General features: G+C 48.5%; 1 protein-coding gene and 1 long non-coding RNA gene across 2 annotated transcripts; both read left to right on the forward strand.

Annotated features, from left to right (window-relative positions):
- Positions 1-14,926: 14,926 nt before the first annotated feature.
- LOC119286377 (serine/threonine-protein kinase-like protein CCR4) lies at positions 14,927-18,555 on the forward strand. The gene has a single exon (XM_037565750.1). It carries the CDS (start codon positions 15,572-15,574, stop codon positions 17,942-17,944), a length of 2,373 nt encoding a protein of 790 aa, XP_037421647.1. The 5' UTR covers positions 14,927-15,571; the 3' UTR covers positions 17,945-18,555.
- A 2,220-nt stretch (positions 18,556-20,775) lies between these two features.
- Positions 20,776-22,963, forward strand: LOC119286378. Its single transcript, XR_005140405.1, has 2 exons — positions 20,776-21,776; positions 22,386-22,963. It is a non-coding gene; the product is annotated as an uncharacterized LOC119286378 (long non-coding RNA).
- The last annotated feature ends 3,201 nt before the right edge of the window (positions 22,964-26,164 follow it).

A 26,164-nucleotide genomic window follows, 5' to 3' on the forward strand; every position in this document is an offset into this window, starting at 1 on the left:
CTATCACAACATCAGGCGAACTCTCTGGCCTATCAAAGGGCACTCTCCAAATGCCAAGCTTCAGGGTGGAATGAAGACTTTGGTCTTCTATATACTTCATGGCAAATGCTTCAATGCACAAGACTTCTTCATACGCCAACTTGCTGCATCAGGCATTGATCTGTTTGGTTTGAAGTTCTACGCCCCTTGGGTCATGCGGCTGATCAAGCTACACTCCGCCATCTCGTATCAGCCCTCAGCCCGCAACCATCGGATCTTCTTGCCTGACGTGGACATGTCTACTGAAGCCATATATTCTGAGCCTGCCAAGCAACCTCTAAGTCTTCAGAATGCAGAACATCAGAGTTTTACTCAGAACGTTGAAGGCGTTGAAGCAGTTTCACGGGTGTATCCTTTGGCTGGCACTACACGTGCACCACACCCTGCTTCCACTGAAGCCACTGACAGTGCCACTGCTCCAAGACCCAAGAAGCGCACTCGTGTTCTCAACGACCGAGAGCTTCTTGTGGCTCTACATCAGAAACAAGATAGGCATCATGACTGGCTGAAGCGTCAGATGAAAAGCCTCTTGGTGGATGTTAATCGCACTCGAAATCTTGCCACCAAGAATGCGTTCGTTGCCCATGAAACCTGTCGCCACACATGGAAAGGGCTAACGATGATGCTTTCTGAAGCTGATCTTCAAGAGGATGGCTTCACTGAGAGATTCAAGTTTGACTCCACACCTCCTCGAAGGGCTGTGCTGCTAGGAACTCCATCCCTTGAAGACTCTGAGTTCTCTTCCTCTGCTGCCACAGTGACTGCCAGAATCATTGAGGAAGAAGACGATGCTACTTCACCGCCATATCCTTCAGCACCTCCAAGCTCTTCTGCACCGCCAAACAACACCAACAACCCTGCTACTTCACCTACTCCTCATGGGAACGAGTAGAGGCTCTATGTCTTCAAACCTTTTTGGTCATTACTGACAAAAGGGGGAGAAGCATATGAGATTGATAGTCTTCAAGCGGGTCCATATGGGCGGGTGCTTTATATTTTGCTTCGTGCTTACAACTCTCGTTTTTGCTACATTTGGTTCTTATGAGTTGTAACACTTAAACTAGATGGTCGTCTGCTACTTATTTGCCACCTTGTTTTGCGAAGATAAATTCCGTATGTGCGACGATAAATTCCGCACTTAGCTCATTCTGCAGACGTCCATTTTCCATTATGCATGTCATTATCTTCATATACCTTCACATGCATAGTGGATTGTCATCATAAGTTGAAGTGGATCTCCACAAGTACAACCTTCCATGTGCATTTGCATTCCAAAAGCAAATTAACTCATATGCACATCTTCAGGGGGAGCCCTTGCAACTTATGAAGACAATTCCTTATTCTTTACAATTTCACAGATTATATTCCCCGTTGAAAACTTCAACTAGTTTGTCATCAATCACCAAAAAGGGGGAGATTGTAAGTGCATCTAGTGCCACCCCTAGTTGGTTTTGGAGTATTGACGACAAACCTAGTTGAGGGACTAATGTGTTTGTGAGAATTGCAGGATAACACAGGTAGAAGTCCCTATTGATTCGGTTTTACTACCAGAGATGACCCCTAAAACTTTATGAAGACATTGAAGTCAAAGGTGGTATATGAAGATATTCACATTGAAGACTATGACAAGAGAAGACACGATATGAAGCCTATGGAGCTCGAAGACTTAGATCTTTCGTAGTTCCTTTTCTTTTGTGTTGAGTCATAGGAACCACCATACTGTTAAGTGGGGTCCAAGAGAACCAGTCAGAATGACTGAAGTGATGCCTAAACCAAAAACCTATGTCTTCGAGTGAAGACTATGAGAGCGAATCTTGTCCAGAGTCGGACAAGTCAGCTTTGCTTGTAGCCCAAGTAAAGTTGTCGTGTGAGTTTGAAATCTGACCATTGGAACACGTGTCAGTTCCTTAGTGACCCAGGGTCATTTCGGACAAATCAGGTCGGGTTGCCAAGTGGCTATAAATAGCCCACCCCCTACAACCATAAACGGTTGGCTGCTCAGATTGAAAGTACGGCTTTTGTCGTTTGAGAGCAACCCACCTCAAAGCCTTTGAGAGAGAATTCCTTGTGAGGATAAAGCCCTAACCACTCAGAGCCAGAGAGAATTGGGCATCACTTAAGTCTTCTTGTCTGTGTGATCTGAAGACTTATTACACTTGAGGACTGTGCATCCTCCAGCCGGTTAGGCGTCGCGTTCTGAGCATCCAAGAGACATTGTGGATTGCCGGTGAACGAAGTCTGTGAAGGTTTGGGAGTCTACCTTGAAGACTTACCAGAGTGATTGGGCGAGGTCTATGTGATCTTAGCTCAAGGAGAATACGGTGAAGACTGGGTGTCCTGAGCTGCGTGTTTAGGACTGGGTGTCCGGGACTGTGTGTCCTAAGGTTTAAATACCTAGCCTCTCCAACCAGATGTACAGTTGTCACAACAACTGGAACTGGTCCAACAAATCATTGTCTTCAATGCATCACTGGTTTCATCTTCACTTCACTTTACTTACTATTACTCCTTGTGAAGTCATTGTATGTTTGCTCTATCATTTGTCTTCACTGAGTGTCTGCGTGTTCTGTTTGGCTTCACAATATCTTCCTACCTGATCCTTACTACCTAGCTGCTATTAGTCTTTGTGCTTTCACTTCATTGAATACTTGACTATGGTTTGCCTAGTGTAGTTTACCTTCCGCTGCATGGTAATGGGCTTAATTTTATCGTTTGTCTTCAAAACTCCCATGTTCTGAAGACTTTCATAAAAATCGCCTATTCACCCCCCCTCTAGTCGATATAACGCACTTTCACTGGTCCACGTGGCATCATTTCAGTGCACGGAAGTATCAAGCGATCTCTGCGCACCGAAGAGAGTGAGGCTGCCTTGGCAGCCGCACACTAAAGGCGCCCGGACCATCAAGAGCATCCAATAGGTCGTCAAGACCTCTGATACAACTAATCAAGTCCGGCATCGCTACTCATATCGAATAAACGGTCACACCCCTATCTTTCAAAAGGACAAGGGGCTCAACGCACGCAGACGAGTGGCGATTTCTTCTTATCTTGAATTATACATGGTTTCTTTAGAAAACTACCCTTTTGCACGGCAACCTTTTTACCTAAATTCCTCTATTTTATAGATGATCATCGTGCTACACCCGTCCAGGATACGGCACAATGGAGACACAGGTGCAGACGTGCAGCAGGGACCCGACCCAAGGATTCTTTTTAGATTAAGACCCTGCGTAAACATTTTTTACTGTCTCGTGTTGATACATATCCACCATTGAGAAGGATGCTGACGTCTTGGCATGTGGCCACGCCAGAACAATGCACGTACCTGGACACAAGAGGCTTCTTACAAAGGCCATTCTTCAGGCCCGGTTTATACCACAAAGACCGAATACCTTAGGGAGTGTTCGGCGTCGCGAGTTTGGCCCTATATGCATCAGCTCCGAATCATTGTCTTTGGTCAAATGTTGGGTTTGCCCGGCTCCTGTGTTTTTGTGCCTTACGTTTCGCTTTACCGGCTAAGGTAGCACCAGGAGAACTACTGCGATTGTGCCCTGGTTCATCCAGACGAGCACCTCAGTAGAGAAAGCCGAAAACTGACTGTCATGATCTAGCGTGAGACTGGTCAACCACTCGATGACCCATGGGAATGTTAGAATTCCTCCGCCTTAACGAAGGGCCGCTTTCCGGCCAGGCATACACGCACCCCGGGATCAGGAGAGTGCGGAGCCACCAGGGGCTATCTAGTAGCCCCACTATCAAACTCCTATGGCTAAGTGAAAGTGTTAAAGCATTACAGTCCGGTTGCCTCGCTCGCTCCGATATCACCTCCTTAATAGGACCAAGACGTTGGGTTAAGTGTGAACGCGTGTTTTTGCGAACACCTCCGCATTATATGCATGGGGGTTGAAGCCGACGACTGCAATCTTTCAGGTTATACACATGTATACATAAACGGCCGCCCAGGAGGCATCACATTACTTTCAGGCAAAAGTATAAAAGTAGCCTTATAAAAAATTTATAAAAGCATTTCGCTTACAATGAGATTACATGTCACTCAAACATAATATTTTTTGAGCACTGGGTCTCTATCAAACGAGCACCCTCAAGAACTTCCTGAAAGTAGTGCTCAGCAGCCCTTCGACCTATGGCCGAATCCTGCGCTACAACAGTGGTAGCATCCATATCTGCCCAGTATTCTTTAGCACGGGCAAAGGCCATCCGTGCGCCTTCTATGCACGCCGACCTCTTCATCGCATTTATGCGCGGCACCACATCGAGGACCTGCTGCACCAAGCTGAAATAGCTGCTCGGTTTTGACCTTCCCGGCCATAGCTGATCCACAACAGACCTCATGGAGAGTCCGGACAACCTATTTAGTTCGGCCCATTCGGCTAATTGGTCCGTCAACGAAAGCGGACGCTCGGGAGAAAGGAATTGCTTCCAAAACAGCTGGTCTACTTCACGATCCGTCTGACTCTGGAAGTACTTGGCCGCATCGGCAGCGCTCGCCGCCAAATCCATATACGCATCCTCCGAACTCCACAGCCGATCTAGAGGGGCATACCGTGGATCTCCGTACTTCCTCTGCAGCATAAAGGACTTCCCGGCTACAATATCCCCGGCTTCCCGCAGCTCCTCCTTCTTTGCCCTCATAGCAGAGCGGAGGTCTTTTCCCGTTGCAGCAGCCTTCTCAAGGTCCGATCCTTCGCCTGGTTTTCCTTTTCAAGAGCCCGGCAACGGTCTACGAAGGCTTTTAATTCTACGGCCATATTGGCCATCTTCTCCCGGCTCTCTCCATGTGCGGCCTTCTCGGCTCGCAATCTTCAGCCGCCTTCAAAGCAGCCGCATTACCCAATCTTGCTTGTTCCTTGGCTCGGGCAAGTTCCGCCCGCAAGGCTTCAACAGTGGCAGCTCCATCTGCAGTCATAACATGTTAAAAACACTGGCATCATACCCTTCCTATGTGGCGTTTACCATACAAGGATACTTACCCTGCGCCTCGTCAAGCCTTTTGTTAACAGGCTCGATGTCGGCATCTGCCGCATCCAACTGTCGTTCTAAATGGGCAAACTGGCTAGTCCGGCTGGCCACCGGAGCTTCTATCTCCTGCACATAAAGGCAGTATGGTTATTACCTGGGAATATGATCCTCCGTTCGTCATCGTTTCCGACGACAACCAGAGTCTCAGGGGCTACTATCTACACAGGACACACCTAGCATGTGCAGGACTATTACACATTCCTTTTACGTACCTCAAAGCCTGTCAGTAGACTCATAAAAGCTTCATGCAATCCGCTTTCGGCGGACGATATCCTCTCCATCACCATATTCATCAGCACACGGTGATCATCTGAGATGGCCGCTCGCCCCACCAACTCCCTCAGAACGTCCGATCGCACATTAGACGGCGCCGGACTCTTTTGTCTGCTCTCTTCGGGAGCCGGACACCGGGAGCCTCGGGGATCAATAGGATTACCTTCTGGCCTCACCAGACTCGGAGAGGCCCTCCGCGACGACACTTCAGGGTCGCCCACTTCCGGAGCGGAGGAGTCCAGAGGAGGCGTCTCGCTCTCCATCATCTCTGGAAGAAGATCCCCCGAAGACGAGCTCATTTGAGAGGGGCTAAGGCCCGAACTGCACAAATATATGCGGTGGTTATTTTCTCAGAAGAAAAGGATGGCATATCTGTACTATTAAAGTTTTCGGGTCACTTACGACTCCCGGGAGAATTGATCCCCCCGCGGACTTTGTGCGGCAGCAGCTCCCCCCAAGGTAGGGCCCCCAGTGGAAGATTTCTTCTCCCGTTTGGAAGCTTCGGCTTCCGAATTCCCGGGCGCAGTCCTTTTCCTCTTCCGGTCGTCTTCCTTCACGGAGACGCTCGCTCCCTCGGTTAGAATAGGCAGCGTTGGGGGCCCGCGTCCGCCCCGATTATCCTCCACAGTATCTTCCTTCAAGGGATCCGGGCAAGGTGCGGTCTGGAGCATCTTTTCCAATACCGGATTCTCCAAACCCTCAAGGAGGGGGGCCAAACACCGAATCAACTTCGCCTTTGTTAGCCAGTCCTGGTCGAAAAAGCAAACTCTTAGAAATAACTTCGTAACCAAGGAAAGATAATATGTTCGACCGGAAGATTCCTTACCTGTTCGGCGGCGCGGTTACTACTCAGGCCCACGTCCTCGGTGATTTCCGGACACTCTACTTGAGGTCCGAAGAATAACTTATACATATCCTCGTGCGTCAGGCCGAGAAAATTTTGAATGGCACGCGGACCCTCGGGATTGAACTCCCACAAGCGAAGGGGCTGATGTTTGCAAGGCTGGACTTGATGAACCAGCATAACTTGTATTACCGCAACCAAACTGAGATCTTCGTTGAAGAGATCTCGAATGCGGCTCTGCAGTAAAGGCACATCCTTGGCTGGACCCCAGCTCAGTCCTCTGCTGATCCATGACATCAGTCGTGGTGGAGGGCCCGAGCGAAAAATGGGGGCGGCCGCCCACTTGGCACTTCTAGGAGTCGTGATGTAGAACCACTCCTGTTGCCACAATGCAGACACCTCTAGGATGGAACCTTTGGGCCACGGAGCTCCCGTCATCTTGCGTATTGAGGTGCCTCCACACTCTGCATGTTGCCCTTCGATCATCTTCGGCTTTACTTCAAAGGTCTTGAGCCATAAGCCAAAGTGGGGGGTAACCCGGAGGAAGGCCTCGCATACGACAACAAAAGTCGTGATATGCAGGAAGGAGTCCGGAGCTAGATCATGGAAATCTAGCCCGTAATAAAACATCAAGCCCCTGTCGAAAGGATCCAGAGCAAAAGCTAGACCTCGGAGGAAGTGGGAGACAAACACGACGCTCTCGTTGGGTTTGGGAGAGGGGACGGCCTGCCCCCGGGGAGGCAGCCGATGCGACATCTCGGCGGTCAGATACCTGGCCTCCCTCAACTTTTTAATGTCTTCTTCCGTGATGGAGGAGGGCATCCATCGGCCTTGAAGGCTGGATCCGGACATGACTGAAGGTTCAGAGCAGCTGACCTGAGCTTTGGGCGATTGAGCTTGAGGCGGGGGAAGGATTCGATTGAGCACGGGAGAGAAAAGGTAAAAGCTTTGTCCCTTTATAAAGAGGGTGGATATCAAGCTCCTCCCCGTGTCCGTTTGGACTTGCCTATGATCTAGGAGTCCTAGAAGTGGTTGGGTTACCCATGCCCGTATTGATGAGAATCCCGTAATAAGGGGACACGATCTCTGCTTTAACAAGACGTGCCAAGGAAACCACCTCGCATACCACGCTGAGGTGGGTAATTAAACGACTCGGATAAAGGCTCGGCCGTGGTGTGTCACACCACGAAATACGTCGGCAGATTAGATTTGTGTAAATATTATTCTCTCTAGGGCAGCATATGGAAACTTATTTTGCAGAGCCGGACACTATCTTTGTGTTCAAGATCTTCTATGAAGTATTTGGAGGAGGAACCCGCCTTGCAATGCCGAAGACAATTTGCGCGCCGGACCCGTCGTCATTGAAGCCTGGTTCAGGGGCTACTGAGGGATTCCTGGATTAGGGGGTGTTCGGATAGCCGAACTATACCTTCCGCCGGACTCCTGGACTATGAGGATACAACATTGAAGACTCTGTCCCGTGTCCGGAAGGGACTTTCCTTGGCGTGGAAGGCAAGCTTGGCGATACGGATGTTCAGATCTCCTACCATTGTAACCGACTTTATGTAACCCTAACCCTCTCCGGTGTCTATATAAACCGGAGGGTTTTAGTCCGTAGGATGACATACACATCAACAATCATACCATAGGCTAGCTTCTAGGGTTTAGCCTCTCTGATCTCGTGGTGGATCAACTCTTGTAATACCCATATCATCAATATTAATCAAGCAGGACGTAGGGTTTTACCTCCATCGAGAGGGCCCGAACCTGGGTAAAACTTCGTGTCCCCTGCCTCCTGTTACCATCCGGCCTAGACGCACAGTTAGGGACCCCCTACCCGAGATCGGCCGGTTTTGACACCGACAATGAGGTTTTAACTTTCTTCAAAAACTATAAAGCTGAAGCAGAGAACCAACTTGATCGAAAAATTAAACGGCTTAGGTCTGATCATGGTGGAGAGTATTTTTTCCAATGAATTTGATTTGTTTTGTGCGGAACATGGTATAATCCATGAGAGGACGCCTCCCTACTCACCCCAGTCAAATGGGGTAGCCGAAAGAAAGAACCAAACTCTAACTAACATGGTTAACACCATGTTAAACACTTCTTGTCTCTCAAAGGAATGGTGGGGGAGGCGCTAATGAATGCGTGTCATGTCCTAAACCGAGTTCTCACAAAGCATAAGACCATGAATCCATTTGAGGAATGGGAAAGGAAAGATTGAAACTCTCTTACCTACGTACTTGGGGTTGTTTGGCGAAAGTCAATATACCAATTCCCAAGAAGCGCAAGCTTGGACCGAAAACCGTGGATTGTGTTCTTCTGGGCTATGCTTTTCATAGCATCGGATATAAATTTTCGATAATAAAATCCGAGGTATCCGATATGCATGTTGGTACGATTATGGAGTCGAATGATGCAACTTTCTTTGAGGACATATTTCCTGTGAAGGATATGTCGAGTTCATCAAATCAGGAGATACATACTCCATCTAGTGAGGAATTTGCTGTAATTCCTGAACCTACCATTGCGATGGAACACGTTGAGAATCCTGTTGAGGGTGACAATGGAACTCCTGTGAGGAGTAAGAGACAGAGGACTGCAAAGTCCTTTGGTGATGATTTCATTGTGTACCTCGTGGATGACACACCCAGGACTATTTCAGAAGCCTATGCATCTCCCGATGCTGACTACTGGAAGGAAGCTGTACGTAGCGAGATGGATTCCATCTTAGCTAACGGAACCTGGGAGATCACTGACCGTCCTTATGGGTGCAAACCTGTAGGATGTAAGTGGGTGTTCAAGAAGAAGCTTAGACCTGATGGTAAGATTGAAAAGTACAAGGCACAACTTGTGGCTAAAGGTTATACCCAGAAAGAAGGTGAAGACTTTTTTGATACTTACTCACCCGTGGCTAGATTGACCACAATTCGGGTGCTACTATCACTAGCTGCCTCACATGGTCTTCTTGTTAATCAAATGGACGTTAAGACGACTTTCCTCAATGGAGAGTTGAAGGAGGAAATTTACATGGATCAGCCAGATGGTTTTGTAGTACCTGGTCGGAAGGAAAGGTGTGCAAGTTATTAAAGTCTTTATATGGCCTTAAACAAGCTCCTAAGGAGTGGCAGGAGAAGTCCGAAAGAACATTAACTGCTGTCGGCTTTGTAGTAAACGATGGTGACAAATGTGTGTACTATCGCCATGGTGGGGGTGAAGGAGTTATTCTTTGTCTGTATGTCGACGACATACTGATCTTTGGAACCAAACTTGATTTAATCAAGGAGGTTAAGGATTTCTTATCTCGCTGCTTTGAGATGAAGGATCTAGGAGTAGCTGATGTTATCTTAAATATCAAGTTGTTGAGAGATGAGAATGGTGGGGTCACACTGCTTCAATCTCACTATGTGGAAAAGATCTTGAGTCGTTTTGGGTATAGCGACTTCACGCCTTCTCCAACTCCATATGATGCTAGTGTGTTTCTTCGAAAGAATCGACGGATTGCTAGAGATCAACTGAGGTATTCTTAGATTATTGGCTCGCTTATGTATTTGGCGAGTGCCACGAGGCCTGACATCTCTTTTGCTGTGAGCAAGCTGAGTCGGTTTGTGTCAAAACCGGGAGATGATCATTGGCATGCGCTTGAGAGAGTTATGCGCTATTTGAAAGGCACCGCAAGCTATGTGATTCACTACACCGGGTATCCAAGGGTACTGGAGGGTTATAGTGACTCAAACTGGATATCTGATGCTGATGAGATTAAGGCCACAAGTGGTTATGTTTTTACACTTAGTGGTGGCGCTGTTTCATGGAAGTCTTGCAAGCAGACCATCTTAACGAGGTCAACTATGGAAGCAGAACTCACATCATTAGACACTGCCACTGTTGAAGCAGAGTGGCTTCGTGAGCTCTTGATAGACTTAACCTATGGTTGAAAAACCAATCCCCCCTATCCTGATGAACTGTGATAATCAAACTGTGATCGTCAAGATAAACAGTTCTAAGGACAATATGAAGTCCTCAAGGCATGTGAAGAGGAGACTAAAATCTGTCAGAAAATTGAGGAATTCCGGAGTTATTACGTTGGATTATACCCAAACGTCGAAAAACTTGGCAGATCCCTTCAAAAAGGGTCTATCACGCAACGTGATAGATAATGCATCGATGGAGATGGGCTTGAGACCCACCGCATGAGTTGTCCATAGTGGTAACCCACTCTATGTGATCGGAGATCCCATGAAGTAGAAGTGGGAGACAAGCTGTTGGTCAGCTGAGAGGAGAGTATCCCTATTTTAATTATCCCACTCCATGAAGATGCAATACTCTCCTAATCTGCATGGCAGCTTGATATTTATCTTAATGTGTTCCAAGTGGCTTATTTGAGTAAGTAGAGATGTTGTCCTGCAAAGCATCTCCTGAGGAACACACCTATATGAATTTGACTGTTAACATCGCAGTCTGTGAGAATTGGGTGCTCTCTAATAAATTCATGAAAGGCCCTGGAGTATGACGTATACGCTCCACCCGCGGGGAAGCCTTGCGGCAGCCCAGTATCGGTCAAGAATTTGTGTGAAACTGGTTTCGCAGAAAACTTGTAGTTCAAGGCATAGTCCACTATTCAAGTTGTGATCTAGTGTAGCATAAAACTCTAAGTGGAAGTTCAACTTCACAGTCTCCACTAAGCACCGGTATATAAACAATGTTTTGGAACTAAATGATGAGATGTGCCAATGAGACTTTGTGGGGGATTATTGGAATTTTGCTAGTAGGCCTTTGGCCCAAAGCACAACTAAAATTCTGGAATTCTCTTGGCCCATTCATGCACACATGTGAGTGGATTGAGTGAGACTAAAGTTTAGTCCCATCCCGGAAGTTGAGAGAGAGTTGCACCTCTTTATAAGGTGAGCTCTTCTACCACTTGTATGAGCATGAGAAGAGAAGACCTACACGCGCGCTCCTCCTCCACGCCTCGTCACGCCGCGCCGCGCCGCGGGTTGCGGGATTGAGCCGAGCCGAGGACAGAGCTATGCACATTGTCTATATTTTTGCTGCTCGGGAAAAATTAATGAGTTAATAATTAACGGACGCGTTAGTTACTGAACCATTTCCGATTCTTTTGGATCGTGACGACTCGGACGTGGGGTTTACTCCTACGACCTACCCGGCCCGCACTATATAGTCAGGCAGACGTCTACCCTCCGCCGCTTCGTATGGTTTCTCACCACCGTTCCAGATCATTGCGCTGCCAAGAAAGTCTTCTCCATCCCTCGTTTCGGCTTGCACCGGGAGAAGGGACAGCAGGCCTCGGGAACCCGCCTCTCGTGATCCTGTATGGGAGAGGGGCGATCAGTTTTTGGGGAGCACACTCGCGCGACTGCTAGCAGCGACGACTTCGTGAACGACGGCTTCTTCCCCGACCTCGGCAACCTCATCCTCGACGACATGGGCGACAACGTCAACGCTGGCGGTGCTGCTCCCGCTGCACCGTATGTGATTCTATCCTTCCTGTTCGAGATCGTGGTAGAATTCATGTTTCTAGTATGTGCCCTAGATGTGATCTGTTCATCTACTATGCTAGTTCGCATGATTAGTTTAATCTCTGCTATTGATATCATGATTTATCTTTTATTCATTCGAATTAAATCTCGTAGTAATTTGCTCATATTTCCAACAAAGCATCCACATGAAGCTATTTGTTGCTAAGATGTTTGGACATAATCCAGTTCAAAGAATACCAAAAGGCCGAAACGAAGCACACTAGAGCTTGGAACCGGGGTTGTTGTGGGGGTAAATTCCCACAATGATTCTAGGTTTCAGTGTATCTACTCTCTACAACTTAGAGAGAAACGTATATTTGTTTGTGTTAAGAAACTATAGTAAAATTGCATCGCACATATAGGTACTTGTTAATACTCCCTCCGTCCCAAAATATAAGAACGTTTTTTACATTAGCATAGTATAAAAAACGTTCTTATATTTTGGGACGGAGGAAGTACTTACCCATCTATATTTTCATAAAACAATATGATCAATTGCAACCTGCACGAAAATGAGAACCTGAAATTTATGTTTTCAAGCTTCAATTGTAGGGCGAAGTTGAAGGGGCTCTGGTTACATGTTATCTCAAGCTCTTGAAGCTAATGCCTTCTCAATTCCTCAAAGGAAAAAAAAGGGAATGAGGCACTGTCCTTTTAGCTTGTACTATATATAAGATGCACCAGCATCCTCGGTCCAGCTTGCAGGTTTGGCAACTAGTCAGTAGCTACTAATGGCATGAGCACCTTCTCTGATTCTCACAAAGATTTGTCTGGGGGCAAATGTTCAGGTAAACAAGTCAACAACCAGCATTCTGCTCTGGCTCCCATGTTATTTTCCTTTTGCTTTTGCAGTAGGTGAATGGGAACATCCGGATTTTCCTATGATTGTAACGACCAATAAGTATAGAAGTGATGGGTGGAGAAAATAAGGGTATGCGACTGATTGATTTCCACGTGAAGTCTCGGACAGCATGGCAAACCATCCGCATGGGAATCTAGCCACCCACGATTCATCTGTAAAAAATTCCAAGTTGAAGTATATCATGCGCACTTAGCAAGCCCAGAATTATTCATGCCGTCAATTGCAGTCTGTCACTCCCCACGAAAATGAAACAAAATTCCAGTTTATCACATCGCAAAACATTCCCCTGGCCCGTTTGAAATGCCATATTGCTCTGGGCAAGATTAATAAACCCAAACTGTGACAGATAAGTTCGTCAGTAAGTTGGCATTGCTAAAAATGACAAGAGTGTAGGCACAATAGGCCCCTCAATATTTTTATTTTCAACCATGCCACATAGGAGAAGCTTTATTGAAGGTGCCAGAAGCATCCGTTTAAAAAAGCTTATCACTCAAATGGATGTATCTAGCACTAACTTGATGTTAGATACATTCATTTGAGAGACAAATTTTTTCGGACGAAGAAAGTATGAAGCAATTCGTGAAGCGGAGACAAGGATACTCGAGAGCGCCGGTGAAAAATCCACCAAGTGGAGCTTGACGTAACTCCAGTGTCAAGGGCAGTAGCCAGTAGCGATTAGAGCAGTGGCATAACCGATGATGAGATCTCTCCCATTCCATCGATCCTTTTCCTCATTTCCAACGGATATGAACTGGCCACGAAGGGGTTGACCCGACGATCAAATCCAGTGGCTAAGTCAGAATCAATCATATTCTCGCACAGGATAGAAACCAAATGGAACCAGACACTCCAACCGTTGGAACACTATGGTCAGCAGCGGCCGATCGAGTGATTGACCCGCCCACCTTACCGAACCTGACAACGCAGTCGTCTTCCCCCCTGGCTAGCTACTAGGCCTCCCGCTCCCAGATCATTCTGGTTTGGTAACCTTTTTGTTAACAGTATTTTAACGATAACATAAGCTTTCAGGAATGGCGTTTGGGACTTCCGTCGGTGGCGTGGCATAACAAAACTGTCCTGCTGAACCGCAGCGTAGCGCCTTCCGAAGATATTTTTAGTACTCTCCCTCTCTCTCTAAAATTGTACTAAAGCAACAACAAGTAGCTAGGAGGGTTTTTTTTTGCGGAAAAGCTAGGAGGGTATTAGAAAGCTAGAAAATAATATAAATAATATGCGGCATTTGCCGGTTCACGAAATGCTAAAATATCCGATGATACGGTGTCGAATGTCGAATTTTGGAATGGGAGACGTCTGAAACATAGTTCGTCATGTCATACCTGCGCGGAGCTCCGGGTTTTTGACAATCAAGTTTCATATATATCAATGAGTTTGTTAGAGTAGCCAAACATGATTTTATTCTATTCTGACCATTTTTCTTCTTCTGATATACCGAGAATATAAGTAGATTCTACATGTTCCACCTATCCACACAAGGGTCCCAAGACATCATCCACGCTCTGCTCGTGGCCGGATCATCATGCCCAACATCCCTGTCCGCTGCTGTAGCAAGTGCGCAATCAGCCCAGTCTATTTTCTGTGAGTTGCATTATGTGCGGTGCAGTTGCTTGCTATCCGGTTGCTCGACATGATGATTAACCAAGATAAAAGGGACGTTCCTTGCAGGAGCCTCCGACTGAAGACGCCACGTTTCTTAACCTGCCAACCAACACAAGCAGTGACCAATTAGCCAAGTCCCTATATCACCTTCGTCCTTCGTATTTATTGCGGCTGCCATGCACGCTGAACCAAGGCCACATGCAGCTAACGGTGACTGCGCGTGAACGATCACACATCTGTTCAAATGGTTCAATTCCATTGTTTTACCTTTCAATCATGCTCGGGCTTGGTTCAAAAATGTCCACGGTCAAAGTTAGACAAATTTAGGACCTGAATATCCGTCGAACGTCGGATTTTCAAGCATGACAAATCGATCGTTTCTTATGACAAATTATGTTTGTTGAGGATGACAAGTTTAGTTGGTGAATATGGCAAATTTGTCTCGTTCATTTCTTGCTAGAAAATTGCTCTACTTACAAACTAAATTTGCCATTCTCACGTCAATATAAATTGCCATAGAAAAATTCGATTTGGCTTGCCTAAAAGTCTGACGTAAGATTATTAGCATTTCCTTAATTTCTTTAATGAAAATGGCACATGGGAGGAAAAAAAGTGAGACCAGGCTAAAAAGGAGCCGTTCCATTCAAAGAAGAATTAACCACGCAGCATCCTCGATCGAGCCTACACCTGAAGGTATGCAACCAATTATTGCCTACACATGAAAAAAGGAACCATGGTTATAAAAAAAAAGTCAGATTGGATTCGTTAGCAAAGGCCTATCCTGACATTAGTGATCGATGATCGCTCATCACTCGCCCTCAAAGTGTTTTCTCTCAACTCTCAAGGGAGGAAAATAACCCGGGCGGCAAGTGAGCAGGCACTATCATTTGTCCGGAATTGTATTGTAGCCATCGCCATGCGGAGAGACGAAACCAAAAGGGAGTCTACCCGCGCTTTTCCCCAGTGGGCAGTGGAACATATCAAACCGACCTGCTGCTGCTGTTAAGTAGGAGTAGATGGTGGTAGGTAGTTTTCCCCGGATGATAAACAAGCCGGGAAGCAAGCAACCCACGATGCCCACATGCACCATGATAAGCGACTCGTCTCCCATTTTGTTTCACACTCAGCCATTATCTTCTCCAGGAGTTGGCAGACACTAGACCAGTGGCAAAGCTAAGCTGGTGGGAATAGTTGGCAGAGCTCTGGTGAAATGCTGCGATGAAGTAGGCGGCTAAGCTGGAGGGACTAGTGTGGCTGACAGAGCAAATTGCTCACTTGCTTGGCTGGCTGGCCGCTCTACCATGTCCATGTCCGTCCGGCTCCTACTCCGCTCCACCGCTCCTCCCCCGCACGCGCGCGATGCGGCCGCCTCGGCTCTTCCTCGCCTTGCTCGTGGTGCCGCTGCTGCTGCTGCTGCTGCCGCCGGGCGCGGCGTCCACGCTCTCCACGTTCGCCATGGCCAAGGCCGAGGAGACGACCATAGTGTGCGGGCTGCTGCCGTCCGCGGCGTCGCCGGCGCTGCTTGACCTCAACTGCACGGCGGCCGGCGGCGACCACCAGCGCCAGGAGACGTACCCCTCCACGCACCCCTTCTCCGCGCTGGCCGGCGGGGAGGACTTCCTCTGCGCCGTCGGCCCCTCCTCCGCGCGCGCCGACGCCGTCGACATGCGCTGGTGGGACCTGTCCAGGCACGCCGGCAGGTCCAAGCGGGTCTACCTCGGCCCGCCGCTCCGGGCGCTCGCCTCCAGCGGCTACCGCGTCTGCGGGGTGCTCTCCAGCGGCGAGCTCCATTGCTGGCGCTGGCGCGGGCTGGCCATCCCCACCGGGCTCCGCTTCGTCGCCGTCGCCGTCGGGAAGGGCTTCGTGTGCGGCATCGTCGCGGGCCCGCCCACGGCCACGCCTATCAGGTGCTTCGGGAACAAGACGGAGGATATCGAGGCCGTCACCGCCGCGCCGCGGGGCGGGAGCTACGACGTGGTGGTCGCGTGCGGCCGGCACGCGTGCGCGCTCTCCACGGGCGGTGGGCTCTCGTGCTGGGGCAGCGGCGCGCCGTCGTTGGACGGTGAGAACGCCACCGCCGGATACGCTGCGCTCGCGCTGGGGGAGAGCGGCGTCTGCGGGCTGCGGACCAACGGCACCATCCGCTGCTTCGGCGACGGCGTCGCTGCGCCGCCGGAGCCCCTCGCCGGTCTGCAGTACATCGACGTCCAGGCGCAGGGCTGCGCGTTCTGCGGCGTCCTCATGGCGAACTACTCCCTGGTGTGCTGGGGCGGCCACGAGTTCAACGCCACCAACCGCCTCGTCTTCGACCGCATCCTGCCGGGCCCGTGCGTGCCCATGTCCTCGTGCCAATGCGGCGTCCTGCCGGGCTCGGCCAACCTCTGCGCCGCCGGCCGGTGCATCTGCGTGGACTGCGCTTTCGAGCTCAACGTCGCCGTCCCCAAGGCAGCGAACCCTGGAAAGGCCGGCAGCGGCAGGAGGAGAAAGATCATTATTTGGGCTGCCGTCGCGGCGGCTGCGTTGCTTGTGCTCCTGGTGGCATTGCAGTTCGCGCTGCTCCTATGGTGCCGCCGCCGTCGTCGCCGCAACAACAGCCAGGATGAGCTTGCCGCGATGCAGTCCCTGATGCCGCCACGGCTTGGGTCCAGCAGGAGCAAGGGGCCCGGCAGCGTGGTGGAGCATTTCACGCTGGACACCCTACGCGCGGCGACGGAGGGGTTCGACGACAGCCGCCGGATCGGGTCCGGGAGCTTCGGGTCGGTGTACCGCGGCACGCTCCCGGACGGGCGGGAGGTGGCGATCAAACGGGCCGAGGATCACGCCAAGTCGTCGAGCTCGGCGGCGCGGCCGGCGCGGCGGCGCGACCGCGAGACAGCCTTCAACTCGGAGCTGATTGCTCTGGCGCGCGCCAACCACAAGAACATCGTGTGCCTGCTGGGGTGCTGCGCCGAGTCCGGCGAGCGCGTGCTGGTGTACGAGTTCATGATGAACGGCACCCTCCACGACCAGCTCCACGACCGCAGCCCCATGGCGGCGCCGGTGCTGTCGTGGCGCGGCCGGCTGACCATCGCGCTGGGCGCCGCGCGCGGCATCGAGTACATGCACGTCTACGCCGTGCCGCCCATCATCCACCGCGACATCAAGTCCGCCAACATCCTCATGGACGACTCGTGGACGGCCAAGATCGCCGACTTCGGGCTGTCCTCCGTCCTGGACCCCGCCGGCGACTGCGAGGACAACCCGCAGCAGCAGGAGCAGCCGCAGCAGCAGCGGACGATCTACACCGGCGGCACGGTGGGGTACATGGACCCGGAGTACTACCGGCTGCAGCACCTGACGGACAAGAGCGACGTGTACAGCTTCGGCGTGGTGCTCCTGGAGCTCATGTCCGGCTGCCGCGTCGTGCAGCGGTACGCCGAGAGCGTGACGCCCAAGAACGTGGTGGACTTCACGGTGCCGCACATCCTCGCCGACGACGTGGCGCGCGTGCTCGACCCGCGCCTCCCCACGCCGACGCCGCACGAGGCCGAGGCGCTAGCCTACGTCGGCTACCTCGCCGCCGACTGCGTGGGCCCCGTCGGCTGCGAGCGCCCGTCCATGACCGAGGTGGTGGACGCCCTGGAGCGCGCGCTCGCGGCCTGCTCGACGGCGCCGGTCTCCCGCTCCGGGACCGCCCGCCGCGTGCTGTCCCGCTCCGGCACGGACCAGTTTGACCTCACTGACACCGACTAGCGAGGCCGGCCGCCATTGACCGCCACGCAACCCACGCTGCTGATGCGATGTCTGGATCCGCATCGCGTCAGCAGCCACTGGAGCCGAGGGAGGGGCCCAGGAAGGAAGCCACGCGAGTCGCCATTGGAACACACACAGTCGGGACGGAAAGCAATGCGAGAGGACGGAATCAGAAACGCGGAGAAGAAGCCAAAGCTGCGAGGATTCCTCCGCGAATTGACGGCGAATTTTCGTGGCGAGCTGCTGATCTTGGCGATCGTGCTCCGGCTAGTCAAAATCAAGGAGCGGCGACCGCTCGTTAACAACTCCACAGCGACGTCCCACCGGTTTCCGTTCGTCCTGCGTGCGTGCGTGCGGGTGAACCGGGGCAAAATGAGATGAGAAGACACGGCACCATGGAAAAAAGGAGGCCATTCTTTCTTACTTTTTTCTTTGTTTATTTTCCTTGCGGCGTGCACGCCTGCATTTGGTGTTTACTCTTTGGTTGTTTCATTGGGCGTGGGGATTCTTTATTGATGTGTAATTGCGTATAGATTTTTCTTTCCGAGGATAATTGTGTATACACCATACAAGATCAAAAGATTATTACAAAGGGTGGATTTTTTCTTTTCTTTTTGTTCATGCTTCTGTTTTGCTTAATAATTGCTCGTCCGCTGCAACGGGATATAGATATTGCAAAATTTGTGCAAATTTTCAAGTTTCGCACGCGGCAGAGCGGGAGTTGGGAACATGTCTGATGCCGTGTCGGCACACGATACAAACGTAATGCGAAACAATTGAGTACATCCTTGAAAGGTCTAGCTGCTGATTTTTATATGGTCAAAAGGGAAAAAGGAAAGAAGAAGAAATCCCTTTTTCTTTTTCTTGCTAGTGCTCATCTTCGCATGCTGCTCACTTTCTAGTGATTCTCCCTTTCACAGATCACTTTGCCTGCCTCCTCCGGATGCAAGGGGAGTAGCTAAACTCCTAGTGAGCTCACTGCTCATTTCTGGTAAATGGGGGGCTAAATTTCGTGTTTTGACCCTTTTCTGAAACTTATTTTGAGATTTGATCCTAGTTTGAATTTTTTTTAATCTGACTCTTTTGCTATCGGCAGGGACCATAGCGGTGGGGTATAACAGCCTACCGCCAAGGTCCTTGACGGTAGGGTTACATGCCCTACCGTAAAAAAACTTCTAAGTATTGAACACAGTGCGTGCTCGTGCCTACCGCCAAGCACCTTGGCGGTAGGGTTGTGCAGGCTACCGCCAACCCTGTTGACGGTAGCGATGTTTCCTACCGCCAAAGTCCCTGGCGGTAAGCTGTTAGACCCTATCGCCATGAACTCTGGCGGTAGCAAAAGGGTCAGATCTCAATTTTTTTTCAAACTAGGATCAAATGTCGAATAGATTTTAGAAAAGGGTCAAAACACAAAAATTTGCCTAAATGGGGGAGCAATGTATCGACCTTGTTTTGACGGTGGACATGGTATTAGTTTAGGCTCTGTTTTGGATAGAGATGAAGAGCCTAAAATTTTGTTGCGTCTTTTAGGATCATCCATGCCATCAAGGTGCAGGAGCAAAGCAACTGTTTTGTCAGAATTGTGCCTGTCGGAAGAGTTCTAGTTTTTTCTCTCGAATATGCACAAGCAAGTGTATCGTATATTGAAAAAGAAAGAACGAGAGTGCTCAACCACAATGAACTGTTAGTACAATCACATGTTATACACTAAACAATTCATCTAACCACCTAATCCCAATTTGGACTCTAACCCAAGTCACTCCACTCCTGAAGCCGCCCACAAAATGCCTCGCCATCCGTGCACGTACGACCTGCTGCCGGAAGTGGAACCCATGGAAGAGGAGGCGACGGAGCCGGAGGTGGAGGCAGAGGAGGAGGCGGCAGAGCCGGTTGCGGGCTTCGCCATGGCGGACACGCAGGCGGAGTACAAGGCCGCCTGAGCGATGGAGATGGCGAAGCAGATCGTCATCCTGGAGTCCATTCAGGATGAGAACTACGTCGAGGCCAACCGGTAAGAACAAGCGACGACAGAGACGTTGTTCGCCAAACTGGACATAGAGGCAGAGGGGGAGGAGTCAGAGCCTCCGCAAGCGTAAGAGCTGCCGTACTTGCCCGTCTACTGATGCCGGGCACGGAGATTGTCAACATATCTGGTGACGAGTAGTTTAGCTACGTAAGTAGTACACATGTTTTTATTTGTATGAGTAGTATGGATCTGAGGTATGAAGTTAAAGATTTATGGTTGGGACATAGTTTTTAATGTGCTACTCGGTCATTGTTCGTGGACCCGTTCGGACACGTTCGTCGACATTTCAGAGCCGGATTTTGGTGTTTACGGTTGCTGTGAAGTACTTGGAATGCACTTCTGTGCGAAGTGAGCCCCATCGGACGAGAGTGTTAGGCCTTGCATAATGTTAGGTGCTTAAGAAAGTGCTTAGAAAAATAAATCAGACTTTTTTTGAAGCATCGATGTCTATTTCTACAGAAGTGACGCCTAATTAAGCGTCTATCCTGTACAAATACGAAATTGCTTTGCATACGATCATTGTACATACGATCTGATGTGTCTTTACTGGACTCGATGCTGCATTCCTTTTGTTTTCCCGATGGACCTGGTTGATTGGATGAGAGCGCATGTAACAACAATCATATGTGTGTTCGGACGTGTATATGTCGTACGTATAGCAAGGCTCGTACAAATAAGCATTGATGTTTAATAAAAATATGTTTTATCTATACTACTATTAAAAGAGCAAACATAAACTCTTCTAAAACCACACCACAAACTGTACACGAGATAACCAGCGCCCTCCGATCAAATTAACCTAAGCACATCCGACTGCCTACGTTACATCAACGGTTTATTACGCAGATCAACGACTCAGATGAGATGTTCTGCCGAGCAGACGCCGCTGGGTCTGCCAATCCTCGCCCGCAAAACATACCGCTTCGACGCCTCCCCGCGACCAGATAAAAAACAGAAGCGAAGTGCGTAATCCTCGCTCAGATCCAGGCCCCTGCGTGTGATTCCTCCCGCACCCGGGCGAGGTGGCTGCCGCGGAGCGGCCGGTGGCGGGCGGAGATGCTCCTCACGGGCTGGCGTATGGATCCGCACCATCGAGCTGTACCGGAGCTTCTCCGACGATCCTTGGCGGCGACCATGGCGTAGCGGAGCGAAGGGTGCCGGCAGCCCAGTGTCAGCGCGCAGGGGAAGATTCACTTCACGGCCGGCGTCCGGATCCGCGTCATCGAGCTGTGCCGGAGGTTCTCAGGGTGGTGGCGCGCTGCCCAGTGAGCACGACCATGGGCGAATCCAAGGGAGCACGAGATAACCCCTGCTGCTTTCGCTTCCAAGAGTCCCATCCTCGCACAAGAGCTCCGTGGCCACAATTTTCAGGCGTCTTTTGCTTCTTCTTCCTTTGGATCCCTAGCTAGCAATTCTGCATCTCACCATTCACTAGCAGCAACACATTGATTTAGCTGTAGCCAATGCAGACGGTGGGTGGTACAGATCACTAGCTAGCCGAGTTTGCCTCTTCCTCTGAATTTCTCCTCATTCACTAGCAGGATGTAGTGTGATTCTTAAAGAAAACGTATTCACGAGAGCCCACTGTATTAGTCTCTCCCTGCTCCTATACTCCATGCATCGGTTCATCCATATGTGATCTTATTTTGTTTCAGTCTTTTGCTAGATTTAACATTGGCCTTCGTTCAAATCCTATCCAGGTTGAACCATTGAAAGCGAGCAGCTGAGCACACAAAGCTGCAGAGGCAACAACTCCAAAGGAATCAGTACGGTGATGTGTTTTCAGTATTCCTAAAATAAATGAAGGTATGGTGTGATTAACACTAACATTCATGGATTAGTCGTTTCTATTGAAAAAAAAGCATCATACTCTGCTAAGCCAGATTCCATTCGTTTGATTTTTAGCTCTACAAATTGTGCTCTGAGAATTGGTATTCGTTACATCTTGACTGTCTAACACATCATATGGTCATGTCAATTGCCGCTGCAAAGAAATGTCGCCGATAACAACGATTAAAGTTCCCTAGATAGCGTATCTTACCACAATCAGTTTAGGTAGCTGTATTGGGAGAAAATGGAGTCTGAGGATGGTGTGGGTTGTGCATTATTCACTCTCCCACTAATGATTTTGCTGGTCAAACTTGGGATGTGATCAAGAAGGTGGGGAAGCACCATACTTTTAGTGGCGGTGCTATTGGTAAGTGCACCGGAATTTAGCAACCAAAATAATGCATAAACAGTTTGAATATCTTAGTTCGCACTTCTCGGCAGTGAGTCCAGCACTTGGACGAGACTCCAAACTTCAAATGCTCACATGTCTAAATTATTGGACACATCCTGATTTATAAGTTATCTTAAATTCCAAATTATAAGATATTGACAAATGACAATCTAAAACCATTACTTCTTTCGTAGGGAACATATATTGGTGTTTGATGGGCAGATCAAATTTGTCATCGTGATTTGGAATCCCATGTTGACACTTTCCCAAAGTTTGACAAGCTTTACAATATTTTGCTACATAGACAAAGTCAATTAAGGAACTAGCGAGCGTTAGCCTGAAGATTCACCATCATTTAAGTGTTCATGAGCAGGCTACCATGGCCACCCCAGATAACCTTGAAGCAGTGTGCCATGATCGTGCCGCTTGAACAAAAACTGTATATGCTTTGGAATTTTATCAGAAGGCATCTGAAGTAAAAATAGTAGGAACTTCAAGTTGCCCATCTTTTAATTTAGTGTTACTCACATTTAGGTCTATCCAATTGACAGACTTGCATTGGCATCTATTGCCCATCTTTAAATTTAGTGTTTCTCACATTTAGGCTTATCCATCACAGACTTGCATTGGCAACTGTAGGCAGGAGGCAACAAAATAGTAGTTGGTCCCACGGAATATAATAAATTGAGTACAGTGCTGCTGTTAGTCTACCATTCAAGGGCATGATCATAACCAATGTACTGTTAATAAGCATGTAAATCATTTTTATTGATTTTTTGTATTAGTCAAGAGTTCGAGACATGCATTGTGCAAGAAGACGAGACAACATGATGTATATATGATTATGCATCAAATATTCATGTCTACAACATGATGATTGTTTTTCCATCTTTGGGGTACTATTGTTTTTTTTTTTGACAAAATTTGGGGTACTATTGTTGTCTTAGGACTTTCATACGAACCTCTGGTTCTTTCTTTCGGCTTTCTGCTTTGAGTCAGGTCATGCCAGTGCATCCAACTGTTCACACCCAACTGCTTGTTGCATTGCAATTTGCAAGTAACCTTGCTTCAACAAAAGAGAATTTGGTGATGTATGTGCTATCAACCTGGTTATGGACTACTATGTCTGTTCCTAAATAGATAGAATATTAGAAAGCATGCAGTCTAAATTTGGCTCATGTCATAAAAAGAGTATTCAGATTGTTTAGGTGAAAATGTATCAGCAAATTTTCATGAAAACGTAATTTTATAATTATTGTATTAAGTATTAATGTACATACAAAAAGTGACCGACAAAATTATATATTATATGTTGGAGACCATGCATGTCCAGAACATCTTTGTTTATGAAAGGTGGACTAAGTAATTCAAGGCACAACTTGAAACACGGTAATGTCTGTTTAGGCTCTTACATTTTGTATTTGCACAATGGTTGATTTCCGTTTAAACTGTGCCGGTACATAAAGCGGAGTAGTGGAGTAAAGCTTGAGATGTTTTTGTATGATTAATTAATGAGATGAGAGAGCTTACTATATATGGAAGAACTTGGTTCATTGATCTATGATATTTGATTCAAGAGGAATATTGATTCATGAAGAATGATGTTTCAAATTATGTATGAGACACTTTATCTCGGCAAAGAATCCTGCATACTATGATTAAATAAATGAGAGGTTGCTGTTATGTATGAGACAAGAACTAGGTACTATACACTTCGTGTGAAATTTCAAAATTTCAAGAAGCTTATCGTATATCTTTTTTGGGGAAAGTTATCCTATATATTGTTATATGTGTTAGGTGAGACGTGCGTTGCACGTGCATGCGTACTAGTTTCTCTAAACACCTCTTCTAAGTATTTTGCATTGTACAAAACCTCATTGGCATTGGGCATCCACTCCGCCCGCTTGCATGTCGTCTTATTTTAAATAGCTGCTACGAATCGAATTCTTCCCTTTACTACGTATCACTACTAGCTAAGCAAGTTTATGCCCCTACCACTTGTTTGAATTTTCTAAAAAAAAATCGCAGGGGAGCTTGGAATTTCACTTTAAAATTTAAAGGTTGGTTCCGTAGAATTGGTAGATCGGCTTGACATGGTTTGTGTCCACGGGAAATAATTTCTGATCGTTGCTCCCTCCCTTGCCTCATCGTCCGGGGCACATGCACCGATGCGCGCACCGAACTTCCCCGGAGCGTTATCTTTTTCATGTGCGTGACCACGACAACGACGTAACCGGCGTATCGTACATGGCAGAGCAGGAATGCATACGTACGTGGAGTTCCTCAAGTATACCAGCTCCACTAAAAAAGAAGAAGTGTATGACAGTATGAGCTCTCTCCAGTCCAATTAATCATCAAGGGCCCGTTTGTCTGGACTAAACAATCCTCCCCAGCTGCTTGATAAATGATAATCATGCTTACAACCAGACAAACGGGTTGTTTTTTTCCCCTCTCTCTTTCTTTTTTTGATTGAGGGATGAGACAAGCGGGTGGTTAGTTAGCCAAGCGGCCGCCCCCATTACATTCCATGACACCAGCGCCAACGAATGGCACCAAGCAGCAGCGACACGGTTTGACCGCCCTTTTCCCCGTAGCGGAAAGAGGCGATGAGAATGAGACGACGACGACGTCGACCGGACCAGGAGTCCGTCCGTGGCTAGCCACCTGCTCCTCCACGCCACGCGCGCATGCATGCGCCGGCCGAGCACGCAATGATCGCGGGGTAGCCGCCGCCGGCCAGCTGAGGCTGATGGTGCGAGCCGGCGTCCTCTTCTAGAGCTGATGAGTGCGCGTGATCTGGTCGTCGACGCATTGCATTCGCATTCGCGCCCGTCTCGTCGTCGCCGGTGGCGGCAGCGGCAGCGGGCGACCGGGCGGACAACGCTTCTCGGCTTGTTGGGTGACCACTTTTCCGAATCGGACGAAAAAGGTTGCGTGGATTGAACATGGGCTCGTACCGGTGTAACGCTTTTTCAGACGGTGGATGCGTATCCTTTTCCTGGATTATCATGCTGTCCTCCCCCCGATATTCGTGTGTCTTTTAGCTTTCGTCTTCTCGCTTTGCTTTGCTTGCTTGCAGACCCAGAAGGCGACGGGTCAACGTCTAGGTACCATACTACATGGACCGGTCTGCTTGTACAAGGTGGTCAATCACGATGTGATTTTTTGCCTTGTTTCGTCCAATCGCCTTGTTCAAGTTTCACTCTGGTTATTATGTTATTTCCTGTGAAAACACACCTTTGCTCTTTTCAATTCCATTCGTCAAGCTTTATCTATTTGAGAAAATTGTTACTGTTCATCAAGCTGACTATGATAAAGTTAGGGGCCTCATCGTCCCAGATGCATGAAAAATCAGATGAAAAACTATGCTTAGCTAAGCCATGAGCCACTATATTGGCCTCAACGACTACGTGACATAGGATTACCCTATCGCAACCCCTACGGAGGAGTGAAAAAGGAAGAAGCTTGTCATTGACACCAGAGCCGGGCCGGCAAAATCCGGAGCCCTGTGCGAAATTCAAAATTGGGGCCCTATCTTACTAGAAAAAATTAAGCAGATACCAATTGAAGATTATGAGTCAATGTTTGGCAATTAGACGAACCGTCTAACTCACCTAGTCTTGTGTCCCGTCCGGTTAAACTGCTATGTTCTGATCTTCAACTGAGGAGGCAAGCAGTGGCGGAAAGCAAACCCTCGGCCATATTTTTTTCCTTTAACATAGATAAATTTTGGCAAGTTGTTACTACCCAAAAATACCTCATAACATTCCCAAAAAATACCCATTCTAAAACATACAAAATAAAGCTCAGTTGCTCAATAAATCTAGAGTTTAAACTCAATTGGTAATGATCCAAAAAGTAGATAAACATGGAAAATTGCAAATAATAATAAAGGGATGAAAAGAGTACCAAATCAATTGTTTGCTTCATCCATAGCTCCCATAACCAGATCAATAGTAGAAGAAGAACCAAT

This window comes from Triticum dicoccoides, chromosome 4A (assembly GCF_002162155.2).
Source record: "Triticum dicoccoides isolate Atlit2015 ecotype Zavitan chromosome 4A, WEW_v2.0, whole genome shotgun sequence".
NCBI classification, from domain to species: Eukaryota; Viridiplantae; Streptophyta; class Magnoliopsida; order Poales; family Poaceae; genus Triticum; species Triticum dicoccoides.